At 40.4% G+C, this 22,365-nt stretch overlaps 2 protein-coding genes across 7 annotated transcripts in view; one reads left to right on the top strand and one right to left on the bottom strand.

The window, feature by feature from the left end:
* The window catches only part of DHX58 (DExH-box helicase 58), a 28,850-nt gene extending 17,148 nt beyond the window's left edge, over window positions 1-11,702 (top strand). For all 4 annotated transcript variants that reach the window (XM_061638736.1, XM_061638735.1, XM_061638734.1 and 1 more), the window contains 7 exons: window positions 1,342-1,533; window positions 2,510-2,766; window positions 3,691-3,840; window positions 4,577-4,738; window positions 6,557-6,747; window positions 8,059-8,155; window positions 10,231-11,702. In XM_061638736.1, coding sequence (XP_061494720.1) covers window positions 1,342-1,533; window positions 2,510-2,766; window positions 3,691-3,840; window positions 4,577-4,738; window positions 6,557-6,747; window positions 8,059-8,155; window positions 10,231-10,410 — 1,229 coding nt within the window. In that variant the 3' untranslated portion in view covers window positions 10,411-11,702. The remainder of the gene's footprint in view (window positions 1-1,341; window positions 1,534-2,509; window positions 2,767-3,690; window positions 3,841-4,576; window positions 4,739-6,556; window positions 6,748-8,058; window positions 8,156-10,230) is intronic.
* A 10,017-nt stretch (window positions 11,703-21,719) lies between these two features.
* The window catches only part of FGD4 (FYVE, RhoGEF and PH domain containing 4), a 170,870-nt gene continuing 170,224 nt past the window's right edge, over window positions 21,720-22,365 (bottom strand). For all 3 annotated transcript variants that reach the window (XM_061638726.1, XM_061638727.1, XM_061638728.1), the window contains one exon: window positions 21,720-22,230. In XM_061638726.1, coding sequence (XP_061494710.1) covers window positions 21,967-22,230 — 264 coding nt within the window. In that variant the 3' untranslated portion in view covers window positions 21,720-21,966. The remainder of the gene's footprint in view (window positions 22,231-22,365) is intronic.

Genomic DNA, 22,365 nt, shown 5'->3' with positions numbered 1-22,365 from the left:
AAGTTGGGCACAGCTTCCTTGGATCCAACCCTGTCATCTGCCTCTCTTTTCAACTTGCTGTAATTGTTCAGGGTCCAGGTGTGCTGCATAGCAAGCAGGGAGGGGGGAACATTCAAGGAGATTCAAAGATATATGAATGTTTCGTATCTTTACATTCGCCAGTCTTATGTTCAAGAGAATCAGTACGCCTGCTTTGCTTATGTTTGCATAATAAGGTAGCAGTCAGGTAGAATTCTTTCAGGGTCGAAAGAATTGGCAAAAAATGGATATGACCGGCAGTTGTATTTCTAGCTTCATTGTCTCTCAGTCTACTTATGGACCCAATTTAAAATGCTGGTTTTAATCTTCAAAGCTCTAAAGAACTTAGGACCAATGTACCTGACAGATTGCCTCCTGCCTATGCTTACCTGAACATTTGAAGCCCCCCCCCAGGGAAGCAGAGTGAATAACTACCAAGGAGATGACCTTTTCAGTAGTGGCACCTTGGCTTTGAAAACCCCTGCAGAGAGGTTCACCTGGTGTGTGCTTTATGGTCTTTTCAGCAACAGGTGAAGGCCTTTTTATTCACCCAGACTTTTAAACTGTGTTTTAAATCTGGACTGCAAACTTTTTTACACTGACTCTTTGCAAGGAAGGTTTTTGCTGTCTTTTATTGTTTTTACATTATTACTGTATTTTTAATATGTTGTAAGCTGCCCGGCACAGTCATTAACCAAAACGGAGACAATAGTCAAGAAATCGGAAGAAGGCTAGGACTGGGGAAGGCAGCAATGAAAGAACTAGAAAAGGTCCTCAGATGTAAAGATGTATCACTGAACACTAAAGTCAGGATCATTCAGACTATGGTATTCCCAATCTCTATGTATGGATGTGAAATTTGGGCAGTGAGAAAAGCGGATAAGAGAAAAATCAACTCATTTGAAATGTGGTGTTGGAGAAGAGCTTTGTGCATACCATGGACTGCGAAAAAGACGAATAATTGGGTTTCAGAACAAATTAAACCAGGACTGTCACTAGAAGCTAAAATGATTAAACTGAGATTTTGGACACATAATGAGAAGACATGATTAACTAGAAAAGGTAATAATGCTGGGAAAAACAGAAGGGAGTAGAAAAAGAGGAAGGCCAAACAAGAGATTCCATCAAGGAAGCCACAGACCTGAACAGGGTGATTCATGCCAGATGCTACTGGAGGTTGCTGATTCATAGGGTTGCCATAAGTCATAATCGATGTGAAAGCACGTAACAACAACAACAAACAAAGCTGTCCAGGGAATGTTTATTGATAGGTAGCTGTATTATCAGCCATCATCATCATCTTTGTGTTCTTCACATTATCAGGAGCAAAAAACTTTTGCCAAAAGACCCGAGTGTGTGCCTTGCACCTCCGTAAATACAACAGTGCACTTCTGATCAATGACACCGTGCGCATGATTGATGCCTTCAAACATCTGAATGAGTTTTACCTGCTAGAAAATGCTACTAAGGTGCTGCAGAACCCTGCTGAGTGCTACCTGGTCCAGATCTTTGAAAGTAAGTGTTAATAGCAGAGAACCTCTGAGATAAAGATGGAGGAGAAATTTGATTCAGTTCACATTTAAAGGTGAACCTACCTAATTTGCCCTATCCAAAACAATAAGCAAACTGAAACATAGCTAATCTTCAAATTCTCACTTCTCTGAATTTTGCAATACAGTTCTCCAACCAAACAACATGTACAAAAATGCATAGATGGGAGAAAGTGTGCATAAAAATGCATATTATTAGTGAAAATATACAGAAATCCATTATATTAATGAATGGTGGAAGTATGGGAAGAGAGCCAGCCTACAGTTCTCCCGTCATCCATGTCAAAATAAGATTCAGTTGTCAATCCAGTCAGTTTCTGTATGTGAAATGGTGGCACCACCTTGTCCCTCACCTTAGGCAGCAAAATGTCTTAGGCCAGCCCTCCTCCATTTATCCATGCAGGGACAGCCCATTAACCTATACATGTAAAACTCTTAAGTGCATAGGCTTCAACCGTGCGGTCCGTTGATTGACCTGCATTAAGACCTACTCGCGTAGAGAGGGTTTGCGTATTTAAATAGAGACCAGCGACAGCATACCAGCTTCACATGGTGGGCTAGATCAGCACTTTTAAAAGTACCACTGAAAGGAGACCCTAGAAGGAAGAGAAAGAAAAAGGACAAAAGGAAGTGCATAGACAAGGTATCAGAGAGAGGAGGCAGTGTGGACATGGCGACAGAGCTAAAGGACTGAATGGAACTGTTTATGAGTGAGACTGACTGCTGTCCAATTAGTGACAGAGGACTGACGTTGCCATGTAGTAACCAACCGTGGCTTAGAACTAGATTATTTGAGGTTTTGTGGGGTTTGTTCTTATTTGTTAGTTGTTATATTGTTAATCTGTTATATTAACTGTTTTTAAACTGCAAGATGAAGAAATATTATTCATAATCCTTAGACTCAAGAGTTGAGTTCTGTGTGCATTGCACTTGCCTTGCAGGGAACAAAGTGCACCTCTTGGCCCTAGCTCAAGACCAGAGCTATGAGAATCCCAACCTTGGTAAGCTGCAGAAAGTCCTCCAGGACCAATTCCAAGAATTGAAGAGCTCGCAGGGAATTGTGTTCACCCGGACACGCCAGAGCGCTCATTGCCTTCACCAGTGGGTACAGGGTAACCAGGTCTTGAATGACCTTGGGATCAAGGCTGCTGTCCTGACAGGGGCTGGCTTCAGCAGTCAGACAAAACACATGACACAGGTAAGATGAAGATGGGGAACCTCAATTTTCCTACAGATCAAGTGAGAAAATGTTTGAGATCCAGGAAGACTGAGGGTTGGTTCATATGTGCATAAACATTATAATCTTTAATTGGGAATAGAAAGGAAGGTGATAAGAGAAGGCTGTTATAGAAGACGTTAATGTAAAAGCTACAGGGAAAAGAGATGAAAGAAATGGACAGTTTGGGGGAATAGGATAATAGAAGGGAAGAAATTAAAGGAAATGAGTAATTCAGTGGCATATGGGGGAAGGGAAAGCATAAAGCATCTTCTCTACTTAGAGCCTCTCAGAAAATTCTGCCTAAAATGAGGAGGGCTCTAGATGAAGAAAACTATGTAATTTGCTGCAGGGAAATTGCTGTGGCAAAGAAAGAGGGATTGGATATCACTAGAAAATTATGTAGGTAATTTCCACCTTATTAGGACAAACCCTGCCTCTATCTACCACCGTTTTGTTGCTGGCTCCACCCCTGCACTGCTATTTTGTGACTAGTGGGCCTCAGTAATTTTCAGCCCTCTCAAGTAGCCCTAATGGTAGAAAGGTGGAGAACCCCTGGTCTAGAAAGAAGCAGGGAAGTAAGTTTCTAAAATATCCTCAAGCATCATCTACAATTTAGCTTCTATTTTTCCCTCATGGTCATGGGGTTGCAGCTTGCATCAGGGGTTCCTAGATCTCCGGGCCACAATAAAATATACTCTCCCCCTCCCATGTACTTGGCCACTACAGAAAAGGCCTTGCAAATTGTGGCCTCCAGCTTAGTCTGTAATAGAAAAAGTTATCTGGTGGACACACTAGATGGGAATACTTTGGGCTTTCCTTGTGGGGTTGATGAGAGAAAGGGTTCACCCAAATGTCTCAACTGTCTCTACATCTTTTTACCCTACCTTATGTTGTTTCATCCAGCAAGAGCAGCAAGATGTCATCCATAAGTTCCGCAAGGGGGCACTCAATCTGCTCTTCTCCACCAGTGTGGCTGAGGAAGGGCTAGACATCGCTGAGTGCAATATCGTAGTCCGCTATGGGCTGATGACTAACGAGATCTCCATGATGCAGGTCAGCCAACACCAGTCTCTGGGGGACCTTGTTGAAATTCAGTGTGACCTCTGCCGTGGAGAATCACCTTACAGTGCTCAATGTGTCCTGCGAGAATATGCTATACAGGGGGACAGGGTTGTAGTCGTCCAAGGTCTCAGGAGGTCCTAGACCCCTTACTTTTTGGGGAACCAGGTCCCAGCAGGGTCCCTGTGTCTCCAGCGTCCTATGAGCCATTCAGCACGAAAGGGGAGTGTGTTGGCCACTGAGAAGAGGCTTCTAACATGCTTCCTTGCCCTTTCCTGCTGATTGGAGCCAATCAGAGTGAATGGAAGTGAAGCAGCCATTGAGAAGACTCTTCTCAGTTGCTTACATGCTCCCCTTTCACACTGATTGGCTCCTAGGGGGATAAACATAGAAATGGAATTCAGTAGTTCAAGCAATATCTCTGACAATGAGAAAGGACAGTCAAATGATGATAGTGATACAGAAGCAGTATTCAAGCCTGGCCAGATTATTCTATAATCTTAGAAGGTTGTATAATCTTAGAAGGGGGTGGCTGTGAGGGTGGTGGCGACTATCATGAAGGGACCCTGCACTTCTGAATTTGTCATGTTTCTGCATGATTGAGAAAAATGTGGCAATGGAGAAGCTAGGATGGTTGCTGAGCGAACTGTGTGGCTGTACCTGGGGATAGGCAGAGGAGTTAGGCTGGGATTTCTATGGAAGGATGTAAGCCTTCTTTTCATCTCTTCAGGCCAGGGGCCGTGCCCGTGCCCCAAACAGCATCTGCTCTGTTTTGGCCAAGGCTAATAGCAAGGAAGTGGCCCGTGAGAAGCTCAATGAGACCCTGGAGGTCTTAATGGAGAAAGCTATTGCGTGGGTGCAGCGGATGCCTCAGCTGGAATACCACCTAAAGGTAAAATTACTTTCTGGAAAGGGGGCAGTCAGAGAACAAAGAGAGCTGATAGAAGTAGTGGTGGAGGAAGCCATTAGCAAAGAAGTAAAACCATACTTTTGCTGGGAAGGGGAGCCAAATGACATATACAGGAGAATCACATGGTTCAGCTCTTCCTCTGAACTGTACCTCTTCATACTGTGTGAGCGGGGATGCACGTCTGGATGATCCCCCTTTGTTTAAAGCAAATCCCTGTACTGTGATGTAGTAGCTGGAGCAAGGAGGGTGGGGGGCTTTTTTCAATCCAAGGGCCACATTCCTTGATGGAGAACCTTCCAAGGGCCGCATGGCATGGGTGGGTGGGGCTAGAGGTAAAGGTGAGCAGGGCAATGGATAGGACTCTCATTTTTGTATAATAGACTACATACCCGACATGCATAACATCAGAGTTTAATGTATGTGCATGCACGGACACACCCTCTCTCCATCAAGAGATCACCACAGTTCAAGGTGTGCGTATGCTCTGTCATATAGAGAGAAGAGGGCAGCCAGGGGAGGCAGCCTTCAGGACTGAAAACAGTAGGGGGCTGCAACCTAAACAAGGCGAGTGTGGCATTTACTCAAATGGTAAAAGCTAACTCTGATAATAAAAGAACAGATGGTGAGGAGCCTTATACCTCAAAAGGGCCAGACAAATACAATGCTTGGGAAATGTGTATGCACTGGGATGAGACCTTGACTTTCTTCTCGGGGGAGGTATAAAAACGGCTCACCAGAATCCCTCAGTGGATGACAGAGGGTTTGGGGCCTCTGGGGGCACACTGAGCCTAAATAAAACCCTTATACTGGAGGGAAAACAGTGAGTAATCTCAGTCACATTCGAGACAGGCAAAAGCACTCAGGGAAAGTGGGAAGCAGGACTGGGGTGGGGTGGGGCCTATGGAGATGGGAAGTGGCCTAGAGAAAATCCCCACGGTCAGACAGAGGAGGCTGCATTTGGCCCCTGAACCTGAGGTTCCTCATTTCTGGGCTAGAGTGTCTTGACTAGGCCTGAGGAGACCTAATTTCTAATCTCCACTCACCTACTAAATTCATTGGGTGCCCTACCTCACAGGGTTGTTGTGAGGATAAAATTCAGAGAGGGGAAACCAAGTACACCATCTTCTTCTCTTTGGAGGAGAGAGGAATATCAATGTATTAAGAAATAAAACAAAGCAGAAAACTGGCCCCTTAGGGAGAAAGTTACGTTAGGAACCTTTTCTCTGAAGTTTTCTCTCTCTATGAGCTGGAAGCTCTGCTGTTTGTTTTTAATTACGGAGCATTCTGAAGTGGTGCAGACCTGCAACATCTGCACAATCCTGATCATGAAAAAAAATAATTTGTTATAGCTCATTTAATAGTGTGTTTCAGCAACTTAAATTGGCAACAGCCCTATGAGGTAAGGCAATTGTTCCCACTTTGTAATGGGGAACAGTGGCTGAGAATAACTTTCTCCAAGAACTTTCTCTCTTCCAAGAGCAGTGTAGCTGAAGATGATGTAAAACTTATTCACTGCACCATGTTGACTCTGAACAATGAAACTATATAAGCCACCAAGTAGGCTGGAGAATAATGAATGACTTGCTGTATAGCTATTCTGTATTTTCAGTGAGTGGAAGAGCAGGAAGCAGCAATGGAAGAATTTGGGAAATGATGTTCTTCAGCATACCAAAGATGAGCAGGGGGATTCTAGAATACATGGTTTAGAAGCAGATTTCCTGGCTACTTCTCAGCTGCATTTAAAACACACATCAGACCCTCTGGCTCAGACCCAACTAACTACCTTCTTCCTTTCTAAAGATTGCAAAGCTTCAGCAAGAAGCCGTTGTCAGCTGCAGGCTGCGGGATGCTGGGCGTGAGCAGCAACGCAGACTATATGATCCAGACTCTGTGCGCCTCTACTGCCTTAACTGCAACATAGCAGTCTGCCACGGCAGTGACCTGCGCAGAATTGAGAATATGCACCACATAAATATCAACCCCAGCTTCAGGTGAGGGAAGGCGGAATGACCATAAGCATCATGCTTTTTGAATCTCCATTCTGCTTGCCCAGTCCCAACAAGAAGCAGGAGGGGACAGAGCCTGGAGCAGTGATTCTCAAACGGTGCACCTAGGCACAGTGGTGCGCCCTAAGAGGTGGCTAGGTGTGCCTCAAATATTATGAAAGTATATTTTAAAAATGAGAAGAAACCCATTTGTATAGGGTAAGTAATAGTTTTCTATAGTTTATTTCTATTCATCGTTTAAAATATATTAATATATTTTTAATTTTGTACACAAAGTGCACCAGAAAATTTTTATATGTTTTACAGTGCGCCACGAACCAAAAAAGTTTGAGAACCACTGGTCTGGAGATGGCTCTTGCTCTGTCTGCTTTGGCTGAGATTGACCCAACATTTTTTTGATTCAGGGCTGGTACTGTGCTTGACTTGACAGAATGGAAGGGAAAGGGACGTTGCTCCAGGTCCTTTTCCACTACATCTTTGAATAAAAAAAGTGTCTCAGATTATCTTGGCCCAGTATTTTGCGTTCTTAGACAATATTTAAGTGCAAAAGATAAAAATATATGCATTGTCCTTCTAGATTAGATCAAAAGGCCATCTAATCCATCTCCAGATGTTGGACTGCAACTTCCATCAACCTTTTCAATTGGCCTGGTTGACTGAGGTTGATATGACTCCAGGAATATCTGGATGGCCACAGGTTCGGCACCCCTAGGAGAAGGTGCCAGGCATGCTGATGGAGCTGCTATAAATGCTGCTACTTACTCCAGTTGAATTTGGGATCAGTCAAGAGGCAGGGAGCACTGCAATGCAAAAGCTTCCACCTCGCAGAGTGTTCCATGCTGTTTCAGTGGATTGGTAACTGTAACAGAAAGAAAACTGCTTTGAGGATGTGAATTTCTTTCAGGTCACTTGTATAAAAAGTGATGTATAAACACAGTAAATAAAATAATCCAGCGTTCTGTTTGCAACAGCAGCCGACCCCAAGTAGGACATGAACCAGGACCTTCCCTTTTGTTTGCCCTCAGCATGTAACTTTTAAGAGGAATACATGGAAGTTCAATTTTGTAATTATGGTCAATAGTTGCTCAATTTCTTTAAAAAAAAAAACCATCTAGGCTAGCAGTTGACATTTTCTGGTAGAGAACTCCATAAACTGAAGATTGTCTTTTTAAAAGTGAGCCTGGTACATATGTAAGTTTTATGCAATGGAGTGGGGAGCTAGATCAGCTGGTCTCACAGGGAGAGGGATAATGAGTGAGAAATTAACATCAATGTGTTGTTTTGTCCTCAATGTAGTCTGTACTATAAAGCATCCCTTGCTCATGTGGCGATTCCTCGCGAGTTCAAGGACTGGAAGCCCGGCAGCTCCATCAGCTGCAGCAAATGTGGGCAGGTAAGTGGAGCCAGGGTTGAGGTATTAGAAAAGTACATCATCTGTTCCTACTTAAGACATTTTTATACATCTGCTACTTTGAGAACTTTTATTTTTGTTTGTGTGGGGGAGAGGAAATGGGTGGCTAAGAGGACAGCAAGACTGGAGCCAAAGAGAAAGAGCAGTCTCATGGTCACTAGAGTTATTCTCACTAGCACCACCCACCCACCTGTTTCTAAAGCTTGGGCATCACAGTCAGAGATGCCAGATTCTGATTTTGCACATATAGGTTCCTTGATCTCCCTAAGGCTTTAATGCTGCATCTTCCCCTTTGTTAGAAATCTATAATTAGTCGAGGGAGCAGTTACTCTAAGAAAGGGGTATTGGGAGTACGTGGTGAGAATATATGCAGCATGGCAGTAGCAGACATGCCTTTCTATAAACTGCGAATTCTAGCCCTGGGACCAGCTTTTCACATTTTTTTCATTCACAAGACCCGAGATGCAGAACAATTGGGAGAGAGTGAGGGAGCCCCTCTTGTAACTGAGCCCCTTAACTGGTCCCTGGAGCTAGAACAGAAAGCAGAACATGCATAATGGATCATGTGTTGTTGGCAAGTGTCAAGAACACATTCAGCAAAGCTCTAGTACTGAAACATTTACTAATGTTAGTTGGGCATGGATGAATGGTGCCAAGATGCAAAAGAGAACAGAGCCCCTGCAGCAGGTGTAACTTGCAAGACAACCTGCTAAAAGTCCCTCTACTACACAACTATTAAATCACTCATATTTCTGGCCTGTATGTTGCAACTCATCAATGAACCTAAGGGCATTTAATTATGGTGGACTGTGGAGCTGCACGGTGCTGTTACGTGTCTGAGCAACTGTTGAATAATCGCATATCCTGCACACTACTTAAATTTTATTTTACCAGACAAAACAAAATTTATGTCTTGCTCCCTAACTTAGTATGCTCGACCAGGGTTTGTCAACCTTCTTGAACCAGAGTCACAAAATGGTTGCCATGGGGCAAACAATTATAAAGTAGTCAGTGAAGCTCTTCCCATAATTGTATTTCTGTACTAGAAAAGGCTTGACCTTTTAAATTTCTGCCTGTCATAGCTGATAAAGGCACAAAAACCCTGCTTTTCCCCTAGTGCCAACCTTAAAACAAAGCCTAGGCTGCCATCCTGTACCGACTTACTTGGAAGTAAGACTCAGTAAACACATTACTTCTGAGTAGGCATATATACCATTGTACTGCAAGTTAACTATACAGTGAATTCTTAATGAGTCCCTGCTCTTTAGCTCCTGCAAAGCAGGAGACATGCCTAACCCTCTTTGGAAAGTTTTCACATTTGCCTTTTGTGGGGAGGGGGATTCTTTAATTTTCACCCACACTTATTGTTTAGCAGTATTTGCAGAAATTAATTTCTAGGCACTACCTGATCACAGGTGACCTCTGCACAGAAAGATGCATCCTAGTTGCTAAGAACAAAGGAAGGGCAAACTGGAGATTCCAAGGACTGTAGGGTGGGGGGAAGTGTACTGAAAGGGAAGGCAAAACAGCAGTTCGTTAGAATCCCAGGGATTCCTACTGCCTGGTATCCAAGCAACTCACTTACCAGTCGCAGCTCTGACTTCATTCATTGGCTAACAGTGACAGGTACGGTACAAGTAGCCAGGTTGGCTAATTTCACAGAAATGACCTATAAGGGAACCTGCACATTGTGCTACATAACTTTCTTTCTAGGGGACCTAGAGACTTACTTTTAAAAAAAGCTCAGATTCCAGTCTACATTCTGGGGGTGCCAATGGAGGCCTTTCTGGGCAGCATGGTGCACATGGCTAATGGGTTGGCAACCCCTGTATTAGACCATACCAGTCACATAGCAAATGGCTTGTGATTTTGAAACACTACAGGGTTCTTCCTAATGAATTTGCATTAAAATGCCTGGGGCACAGTCCACTGAAAAATGTACTGGTTTTTTTTTTGTCTACTATTGGCAGGGCTAGTGCTTTCCCCAACTAAATGTGGCACTGTACCCTTTTGAAACTTGGGTGAATAACCTAACTGCCCTACTTCTGTCCATACAGGCTTGGGGAATGGAAATGATCTACCGGGAAATCAAACTCCCCATGCTTGCCATTAAATATTTTGTAGTGGAAACTCCAGATGACCGAAGAACATTCAAGAAGTGGAGTAAAGTTACCTTTGACATCAAAGAGTTTGACTATATTGAATATTGTAGTACCAACCTCTTGCTGGACAGCTAAGACTTGAAGAACAAGTGAAAAATAGAACATTAAATACATTTCCTTGGATAAACTAGTACTTTAACATAGCCAGTGTTTTGCATGCATAGGACACATCAGCTCATAATACACGCAAGTAGATCTAACTCCGATGGGCACTAGAGAATCAACATGGTCCAGTAGACCATGAGTTGGGTCTAGAAGACTGTTTCCCCACTTGTCATGGACTCATAATGCAAAATTAGATTAACTCTTGGCCTCAGTTGTTGGCCTGAAAGAATGAGAGTGAATACATCAAAAGACTGAAACAGTTTGGAAATGAACGTGATATCTTGTAAACAACAACATCCAAGTAAAATAGGCAGAGTCTGTGTCAAAAGCAAAGATAGCAGAATCTTCAAGGAACATCAGTGTGGTGCAGCAGCCACATCACAAGTTTAGAACATGGAATCATAGGTTCAATTCCACACTTGGCCATGAAACTTGGTGGTGGCCAGCCAGTCACTATGGCAGCCAAATATAGAGCCTCTATCTGGACTGTACCACTTCCAAGTAGAGGCAGCTCACATGACTGAATTTTCTTCCATACAGAAAATATTTTCCCCTTCACATACAGAAAAAAATGCACTTTCAGGGAGGTGGCTAAGCCAGGTCCCTTCTCCCCATCTAATTTAGAGGAAATGTTTTTGTTCGGAGGAATATTGTCATGCAAGCTCTTCCTTCCAGCCTCAAGTGGCTTACCACCACAGTGAGAGTTAGATCTCACTACCTAGTCTTCATTGAAGGAAGAACAGGAGGCAAATTTGATAAATGAAATCAGTACAGACTTCTTTGGGAAAACACCAGAGCCTGGATGATGAAAGTTGGGGAAATTCTGAAATGCACTTCATGATACAGCACAAGGGGGTGGGGAGAGAGAAGAATAGAAGTTCCATGGTCACTAACAATGCCTTATCTACCTAAAGTGGCTGTCTGGTTCTCTAATGTCTTATTTGAATGGTGTCAAACTTCTCATAAAAATGAAATTATATTTTAGAGAGGGCTGGGTTAAAAAATAAGTGTGTGTATAAGGGGGGTGCATTTGATGCTGTACAATGTTCCAATCTCTCAGGCAGTCTGGCCTGTAGGGTCATTCCATCAATCACTGCTTTGAAAAAAATGGTCTTGCACGGGCTGACCCCTACCTGGATGACCACTGAATTTGTATTTCTCCTGTTGTAGTCTTAACTTTTTGTACCTTGTATGAAATTGCATTGCATGTCATCACTTTGAAAAAAGAGATGTTCTTTGAAATAAACATTCACTAATTTACACTATGCGGAACTTGCCATTTTCTCCGCCTATCTGTCCTTAAGTGTGTCGTCCTTGTTTTAGAAATCATCTGCATTTCACTCTTAATTCTTTATCACCACCAGTAAGCCTGGCTACATTGGTGAAGACCACACAGAGAAATGGGCAAGAGTACTAAAGCCACAGAGAACAACTACTGATTTAATTATGCTTTTATTTTACAGGATACAAATTTTTAAGTTTAAAGTTTTCAACAAGAATTAAAGTGCACAATTTTACAGTATTCCAGCTCCAACCTTTATGGACCAAATATACATATGTTACAGAAATATATACACATATCTGCAAATATTTTACATTCATGTACATATTAAATGGAAAAGGTAACCACTGTCACAATCTTAAATGTTGCTTTTTTCTTTACATTTTGCAATTTATTTGTGGTAGAGCAAAAACAATATACACCCTTTGAGAAACTATTTTTACAACTAAAAAAAATGCGTTCCTTTGCCAGATACAACACAGTGGGACTGTATCTTAAAGCAATGTATTGGTTCTGATAACATCAGCTAGGTAGGACTTACCCTGCTTCCACTCTTGTATCAAGACATACTGTTCTATAATCTTTCAGTTGTGTTTCATCGTGAAGGCCATTGTGCATTTGGAATCTGGCTTTTTTGATTGATTTCCCTTCATGTTCTGCCTGCTTGTAACATCTCTCACCACTCAAGTTCTTGAGACTAAGTGCAGATGAGTTTCAGTGCATTTTTAAGGGGAACATTAGAGGATATGTTGCATTTGCTGCAGTAAGGGAAAGGTTTAGTTTCCCCTATTTCCTAACATAGTATTTTAGCTCTCTTATAAAATACTTTGAGGAAAATCTCCTTTTTCTCAATTGTTTTATCACAAATATTTTTATTTTTCTTAGAAAAAAAGTTTTATAAAAATGACTCATCTACTTCAACAATTTACTAAGGAAAAATCAAATCTACATTCATTTTGAGATAGGGGGAAAAAACAGAACAAACTCAAGCAAACACTCTAAACTAGTCTCCAAACCGGAACGTCGTGTTAAATTTTCCCTTTAATGGATTTACACAATGGACACTTCCTAATTAGATTTTAAATAGTTTACAACATACCGTGAGTGTATAATACTGTTCAAACCAAGCCATTGCAGAATTAAGAAATGCAGGTTATAGATTTGGATACCTTTTTGTCAGATAGAGAGAGCCTTGAGTACAGTTAAAACTGCCATCAAGAGTTATTCTGCATGGATGAGAACTTTAGTTTGCCCTGCCAAGCTGCTCTACCAAGAAACAAAATATTTCTTCTCTGTAGAAGAGGGGATAACTAACCTATTAGAAAAAAACTAATTTGTATGACTTGTGCTTATACTGAGTATCTTTCCCATTTAATTTTGCTAAGGTTGTTCACATGGATGAAAGCAGGATAGTCATCACCGTGGATTCTCTTTGTGCTACTCAGTAGACACAATCTAGGACCTTAATCCTATACCCATCACTTTAGTTTTGCAACTGAGGTTGATTACATCATATTTAACACCAATACAAAGAGACCTACTACAGCCACTGGAAGTTGCATCAGACCCCTAAATTTCAAAACCACTCAACAGTCACTTCAAAACAATACTAAGTCTGTACCAGGGCATATGTTGTTATGAAACAATATGAAATATTAGCACTGAATAGCAGATTCTAGACAGGATACCATTTTCCTGCAACTGATCTCCATCTCTGTATAATTTTAAAAAATCCAAAGTGACTTATTTCAGGTGTAAAAGAACATGTGAAGTGGCTAAAACATGAACTGTGTGGAAGTTTGCTCCAAGGAACTATGTCTCATCCTGGCTCACTGACATGCTTGAAATACTGTATAAACACATGGTAAAAACACATGCTGCTGCTTCATGTACAGAAACAGGTACGTGCTAACATGTATATATATTATTGCAATGTAAAAAAACCACAGCATGTCCTTAAAGCAAGTCTTTCTAAATAATAGGCAGAATCTACTGTTCTATACGTGCATATAGTTCCTTCTGTAAACCTTGGCAGAGGGGATGATTTTTTTTTACAATCATGATAGCCCCACTTATGCACAGAGAGCTGCTTTATATATCATGTATGCATTGTGGCATGAAGCTTTGAGATATGAAGGCTTAGGAAAAAAAGAGGAAAAAACCCATTTTTCCCTGAACATTTCTGTTTCTCCCCCCAGGCCTTCACTTCTCTAATGAGACTCCTGTGCATGCAAGTTTCTCCACTCAGTTTGACAGGGCAGCTCCATGTACACATGTGGGTTTTTTTTCCCCTTTAAGAAAATGTTAAAATGTTGCAAAATATTTCTGGGATGAGGAAGGAATCACAGGCACTAGCCAGTCAGCACTGTGCACATCTGCTGGTTTCCAACAAAAGTCAGAACTTCATTTCCCCTCAGCTGAATCTGCTCTGCCAAGAATGTTATGTTAGTGCTTCCACTCTTTTTATGGATGTTTATAAACACCCCTAGAATTATTAATACTATAATCACTTGAAATATACAATACAGCAAAGCATTCTTCTTCTACCCCCTTCTCCCTTCAGGAAGAAAAGAGCTTACAGTTGTGAACAAGCATGTCAGTTACTTGCCCTGGGGCACTGTTTACAGGATGAACCTTGAGTTAGGCTGCAATCCAACATGTCTACTCAGAAGCAGAGAAGCTGTGGAGACGCTGTGTGTTGGTGGTTCCTGAGTTCAGATAATTCATCATTTGCCTACTTTGGATGGGGTTGTACTCCCTCTGAAAGAGCAAGTATGTAGTCTGGGGATGCTCCTGGATCCATCTTTGTTGCTAGAGGCCCAGGTGACCTCCATGGCTAGGAGTGCCTTTTACCAGCCCCGGCTGGTAAGACAGCTGTGGCCGTTTCTGGACCGGGATAGCCTGACCACTGTTGTCCATGCACTGGTAACCTCCAGGCTGGATAACTGTAATGTACTCTATGTGGGGCTACCCCTGAGGTTGGTCCAGAAGCTGCAGCTGGTGCAAAATCCAGCAGCGAGACTGCTCACTGGAGCAGGGTATCACCAACATGTCATCCCACTGCTGAAAGAAGTGCACTGGCTACCTATTAGCTACTGGACTAAGTTCAAGGTTCAAGTTTTGGTGTACAAAGCCCTATACGTACAGCTTGGGACCGGGATACCTGAAAGAACTTCTTATCCCTTATATGCCCAGTCAATCACTGCGCTCTGCAGGTGAGGGCCTCCGGCAGATACCATATTATTAGGAGGTCTGTTCTGCACAACATAGGAAACGGGCCTTTAGTGTAGTGGCACCTACTCTTTGGAATTCCCTCTCCTTAAATATTAGACAGGTGCCATCTGTTATCTTTTCAGCACCTACTGAAGACCTTCCTCTTTCAACATGCCTTTTAAATACAGACCTTTTCCCAGTCTGCGTCTGTGTTGGAATTGCTTTTTAATGTTTTTAAACTTTTTTTTTTAAAAAAAAGATGTTTTTAACACTTTTAAAAAATGTTTTTAAAGATGTTCTAATATGTTTTTAATGGTTGTTTTGTTTTAATATATTTTAAAGTCTATTTTTATTATGTGTTAAAATGTTTTTAGTGCTTTTGTTTGTCACCTTGGGCTCCTACTGGGAGAAAGGGCAGGATATAAATCTAATAAATAATAAGTAAGCTCCACTGGGTTCAGTGGGACTTTCTCCCAGATAGGTGTGTATTGGATTGCAGCCTTAGTCAAGAAAACGAAGGGTGTCAAGGAAAGTAAAAAGCCACTCCACGGATAATTGCTTTTCACCCACTCGAAGACAGAAAAATGCTTTAAGGATAAGGACTAAGATGTGAAAAGAGATAAAGGTATCAGGATGGCATTGCAATACAGACTTCTTTCATCATTCAAGTATATTAACATCCCGCAACAATGGAATAATAGAAACAGTAGTACACTTGGTCAGAGGACAACCACTTATTACTTTTGGTTATCCATGCTTTATCAAACTACTGAGGTTTTTCGATCACTGAAGCCATTTTCAACAGATCTGACCCAACCAAAGTTTACTGTCTCATTGAAAGCAAAAATATTTAATTTACTTACTTTGGCAAGATTATGGCCAACATTTCCCCCAGGATATGCCAAGTTAATCTAACAGCCAGCTGTGACTCTAATCCAATACAGGAAAGAGGTTAAACAAACAAATTAGCAAATCCCAAATTCCTTCTCAACTGGGCAATAACAAAATCACCATATTTAAAAATTAACTTATATCTGAATGCAAAAAACCATTTAAATAAAGCAGTAAAGAAAGCACATAGTATTTTAGATTGCATGCGCATTCACCTGCTTTTGCTTACTCATATTAGTAGTGATAAAAGAAAGATTTGTAGGAGATGTTCATATTTTTTACATTTGATACACAAACATTATTGGTGGAGGGTGAGGTTGAATGTCGGAAATGTGGATGTTCCAAGTGGACATTCCTTTGGTTCACCACAGTTTGTGGAATTCATTAGCTGAAGCAGTAGTGTGTTGTGGGCTTCCCATTACCACCAGTCCAATGAGGATAATTCACTGAACACCAAGGTAATTACAATTTGTAATGTTGAACTGGCATACATGGTTTTAAGCCAAGATATTTGTTGGCAACATGAATTTTAAAACTCAAGTGGTTAAGAGAGTGAATCATATAAAATGTACCAGTAAGAATAATACTCCAGCTTCAGCAGTTAGCAAACTGGGATCCAGCTTCAGCATGGTCTCTATCACCTCTACTGGAGCAAGGTTTCACCTTCCTCCTTCCCCACAATTAATTAGTTCATTGTCATTAACCATAGTTATATTATGACCAAGCTTTCCTTTCACCTAGGATCCCAAACTGCACATTGAAATCGTTTTCAATTTCTAACTTCAGAAAACCTGTGCAAGCTCCATAACTGGAGTTCCTCTCAGGACTAACCACAACATTTAATAACAAGAAAAGAGGAGAGGGAGCATGCATTCCTGAGAGCAGTGTGGTGGTACATGCTGCTCAATTATTTCCGCTTTTGCACCTTCCCTTCCTGAGCCAGCAGAAACAAACCATCAGGCTTTGCTTAGTATTACATGCAAACCAGAACTCAAGCCAAAGTTTGACCTACTGCTCATGGTTTCTTTGGGAGAAACAAACCATGTGTGCTAGTTTGTAAATAAACACTAAACCAGCTGGTCCATTTTTTGTTTCCCATCAGCAGCTCAGATCAGAACAGGCACAAATAGATAGTGTACACCAGCATTCTGATTCATAGTAACACACAGTAATTTAAGGCCATGGCTTACAGTTGTGTGAACAGGTCCAGTGAGTTAGCATTCCACCCTTACCAAGACAAATATGAATACAGTGGCTGCTCAGCTCAAATTTCCACAAAAATATCAAAACTGCAGAACATTAAGCAACGTTAAATTTGAGGAAATTTCACAAAAAGGGTACAAACTCAAATTTCCCCAAACATCCAGACTACGTTCACAGAAACTGAATGGCCATTAGGCATCCTACTTAAAATAAGCTTTTATTAAGGTTTCCAAAACCTTGGAGGGAGTTGAAAATATGAAGTTGAAAAGCGAAAAGTTATTCATGTACTTTTAAGTGATGATAGTTTAAAAGTTACTGAATTTCACAGCTTTCACTTGCTAAGCCTATTTTTCTGTTAACAGACACCTTCCTTTTAAAAACAGAATTGTTCTCCTTTATGTTATTTAAGCCAAAAGTACTTGGTAAAAGCTCAAGGACATGAAAAGCTGCCTCTCTCTACTGAGGTAATTACTTAAATTAGATTGCAAGAGGCACAGACACTTCTGCATTACTGCATCTTGCTGCATGCTGACGCCATAATGAACCAGTCAAACAGAAAGTCAAGTTAAAAAAAGAAGTGAGATAATATTTAAAAGGCCAACATACCATAAAAGTGAAAAGACTGAACACAAAATCCAGTATTTTCCAACGACACAGCAAAGTTCTGCTTAGAGTGAGATATAGCTTGGAATGTAACAAATGTAAAAACATGTGGGATGGCCTTGGGAGAAATCAAATTAAAAGGGTTGTTTTTTTCATCCTAGAAATCCTATGGGAATAAAATATCTTAAAAGGTTTATGAGTCAAGATGGAGTTAGGAAATCAGACTATACCTTATTTACCTCATCTTTATTACTAAGTAATCATTAGCTGTGCTTCACACAGGGGTCTAAAGGACCCCAACCCCAGAACATTGAAGTAAATATCCTTTATTTCCATGCAATTTTGCTTCTATGCAAGTGTGCTCAGTATATTTAAGGTAATGGGAAGTGCTCTTTCCTAAGTGCCGAACAGGGGCTGTTTGTTTTTATAACTGATCCCCTTGCTATTTGCTCTACACGTCTGCAAACTCAGAGGGAAAAGATGAAGGAAATCCAACATTACATTTGTGCTTGTCCCCCCGCCACAAACATTACTATCACAGGGATAAACTGTAGCTGGTTTCCATTCCATTCCAACCAATGTAGCATGATTTGAGATCAACATGAATCATAAGTGGTCACTAACTGGTATAAGTAGTGTGCTTTCAAACAAGGTCCCCAGAACCAAAACCACCATATAGGCACCATTGCCATTCATGATAGAAAGAAGATAGGGCCATATAGTCTCTCTCTGAAAATCAACTGCCCAAATTTCAACCTCCAGTTTTCCCTTCTAGAAAAAAGTATAATGGTTGACTTTCCATCAAAAAGAAAGTTTAGGATAACTGCCTGTATACCAAAAGATTAGCAATCAACATTTAATTCTGCACAGAGGGCCACATCAGAAATATACAATGTTAGAAGATTTTATACCCAAGATGCTTTTCATATTAGTACTTTTCCTACAAGGAAAGTATTTTAAACTGGGGGGTGCAGGGAAATAAACATTTGAAATCAATGTATCTAAGTTAGTCATGTCCATTAATTTCAGTGGGTCTGTTCTAAGTAGGACTAGCACTGAATAGCACACAAATACCAATTTGTGCAACTGTCAGAAGAGGCAACCTATGCTTTGATGTATGCCTTTTCCTTGTTGGCACAATGTGAGAGGAGACCCTTGGTTGTGAATAATTAATACAATTTTTATGATAAGCTCACAATTTTAATGGACATTTTGTACACCAAGTGACAGCTGGCAGCACTCACTATATAGTAAAAACCCTGACTTCAAGAAAGGGAAAAAAACAGCCTGTTAAAGGTTTAGCTGCTTAAAATAAGGGGAGAGCTCAGAGGAGTGTTCACTCAGAATTGCTCCCTCTACAGAAATGAAAACTGACATATATACAAGTGGGTGTCTTAACACTCAGGGTGTTCCGCATAAGGGTGCATGCATACAGGGATCTCCCCATTCAATTAGCAAAGGAATCTGGCACATCCGTGTGGATGGGGAGCACCACCCATTGGGGTAATATGGAAGCTCCAATGAACACAAGATGAAGGCTGAGAAATCACAAGTACTGAAAAACATTTTTCTTCCTTTTGTATTAACCATTTTTGCAGCTATATAAGCCAGAAATCTCCAGGGGCTGCAAAAAAAACCCCACAAATGCTCAGACCTATTGCAAGGAATATGAGTGGATCAAGGGTCTTGTGATATTACTATTGCTCTAATAAAGAGTCCAGTGATTTCTCTAGGATTCCCAATTTCACTTTTTCTCTCTAAAAAACCAAAACAAGTTGCTTGCTTTTATGCCATATGCAGAAATTCAGGGCAAAATGACCCACATAGAAACAAAGCAGGCCAGCCTCTGCTAAAGAAATCCTTGATTTTATTCACTAGAGTATTACTGAATAAATAGAATCTGGATCTGGCTGGCTGGCTTCAACAGGGCAGCACAGCATACAGAATGTCACCCTGATCATTCCATTCTCTCCCTTATCTAGTTACTAATGAAGTAAACCCATCTTGAAGGCATTCAGTGAATACTAATATTTCAATTTGACTGGTATTTTGGAAAGAGCACTTTGCTTACTTAATGCTTAGCAAAAGTGAGAATAAGATTAAACCCAAAGCATGAAAAAAGCTTTTTCTATTATTTAAAATGGGATACATAAAGTCTGGACTCATCTCCAAATAAACTTTTAAGATCAATTTTTCCAACTATGGGTGGGGCCAAAGTGTCCATCTAATGTACCTGGCTGTATAGGCTCCTTTTCAGACCTTCATATTTTGCAACGGAAAGGTCTGAAAAGGGTTTCTAAGCATATTTCGTTGAACACACTTAGAGGCCTACCTGCAGTCAGGAAGCCTGATCACCGAAAGATTTCTAAGTGTGTTCAACAGCACCTACTTAGAATCCTCTTCAGACCTTTGTGCTAAATGCCTGCAGAACAAGCCAAGCCAGGGATGATGGAGATGCACTTTGTATATATGCCACAGCTTCCATCCATGGTTAAGTCTTTGCATGTTCAGGCAAATACCTAAACATGTCTTAATCTCCTTGAATTGTAGCTGTTTAACAGAAGTCTTTTAACCAGTGTATTTCCCCCCCCATCAGATCTGAATTTAAGTTATTGCACATGTACCAACCCAAAGATGCAAGACAAAGATTACATTGAAACTGTTACTATAATGATTGCCTCAATATTGCAAAACTTGATTAAGATAGAATTCCATAAGAATCTTTTTATGCGCTAAGGTCCAAGTATTCGGGTTTTGCAAAAAAAGGGGGGCAAAATTAGAGTTATATATATTATGTTTTACAATACAGTGTATAATATTCCATGCAAACAATGGGTACAGTCACATATCACAGTGGCAAATCTGCCACCTATTTTAATGGATATGGGTCATGTAAAATAGTTAATACAATAGTATTCACTTCTGCAACGTGCATGGTTGGTGAGTATTAGAAAGGCTCAGTTCAGATATCATGCCAAAACATGGTTTATGTTTGTGCCATCCATAATTTAGAATCCAAACCAAAGTTTGACCTTCCAAATGTATAAGAAAATCATGGTTTAGAGAAACTTGCTGGCTTTCCTCTTGTCTGCTTAGCATTACTATCTCAACACAGTTGCCTCTGGCTTTAATTATGATTTGTCAACTATAGTTTGCACAAAGCATGGCTTGATTGTATTTTTGCTGTCTCAGATCATGGCTTGTCAATTCACACATCACACTAAACTACATTTAATATTCCTTAATCATGATTTGGTGTGATGTCTGAACTTATCTATAATATTAAGGTCTGGGTGTTAGTGACCAACTATAAAGGCAAAGTACATGATCACAAGTGATCATTTAAGACCAGGCTGTTATTTACTGAAGCACTTGTAATTTTAAAAAGGTAGCACCACCTTCCAAAGGTTAACAGGCACAAGACTGAGAATAGGAGTAACAATGTTTTTTCAAACGCAGCCCAAACTCGCACATCCATTACATGCCTTTTGAATTACTGCTACTTTTTAAGCTCTGCATTAATATATAAAAATATCAATGCCATTATATATAAACAAGTCACTAGTTTTTCATTTAGAATCCTCTGCTTAAATTTTCAGGAGGATGCATGCTTTATTTTAAAATAAACCATAGGCTAGTAGCTTGAACTTAACGTCATGAAGTTAAATCAAAATTAAGTATAATACATTTTTCTCTAATAGCATACCCTGCAAATCTTATATATTGTACTTACTGTTTAATAAATTTTACAGTGGGAAATATGCATTTTTAATATATAATTTTCAAATTTTAGACTCTCTGGGTATTATTCTTTTCTCAAACACAAATTGATAGAATGTATGTACAAGTCAGTGTAAATAGTGCTAGAATTTATATACAATAAACCAAACTATCTTTACATTCCACTACACATCTATTTTGGCAATGTGGAGGTACATCTTTTAACACACAGCTACAAGTCCTAGAAAGTAACCAAGATATACCAGTACTGACACCAATATGAAAAGAGACATTTCTTCTCCAATAGCATTCATTTCATATGATGGTATTTTTTGGGGAAGAGCAGGAGTATAGTAATATTGATAACTTTTTGATAGAGACATTTAATAAAAAGAAAATGCAGAATGGCTCTGTACATTAAATTTTATTGACACAACATAAATATAAGAAAAGGTTCCCTAAAAAAAGATGATTGCTGTTCTTTTCCAAAATAAAGTGCTAAGAAACATGGTGGAGTTAGGAAGGCTGGCTTCGTTCTTGTTGATTTCAGAATTAGTGTCAACCCAAGTCTGAGTGGAGAAAAAAAATATGCATCTTACAGACCATGTGATGCGTCAAGGTTCAAATTCCAGTTTTGCAGAGCTTTCATGCTGATCCTCCAAACTCATCTGCAAATCATTTGGGCAATCTGGCGTTTCACCTTTGACAGCCAAATGGATGACTTTCAACCACTTCTGCTTTAGTTCCTCGTTGTCTGCGGCAAAGCTGTGCACTGACTTGGACTGAGTCAATTTGAAACTGTGGGGAAGGTCTGCACTTCTTGGAGTGTCATCTACCGTGTAGCCCAACAATGGAATAGTAGCTAGTGCTTTTACATCCTAAGCAAACAGAAACAATATCCTTTTTTAAAAAAAGTTCTGGGTTTGGCAGGAAATAAGAGAGTGATTGATCAATTGATTACAGAACTTGCATAAATTTACTCTCTTTTTTTTAACTCAGCCCAGGAAATTCTA

Source organism: Rhineura floridana, chromosome 8 (genome assembly GCF_030035675.1).
Source record: "Rhineura floridana isolate rRhiFlo1 chromosome 8, rRhiFlo1.hap2, whole genome shotgun sequence".
Classification (NCBI taxonomy): Eukaryota; Metazoa; Chordata; class Lepidosauria; order Squamata; family Rhineuridae; genus Rhineura; species Rhineura floridana.
This window is presented reverse-complemented; position numbering and strand designations above follow the sequence as displayed.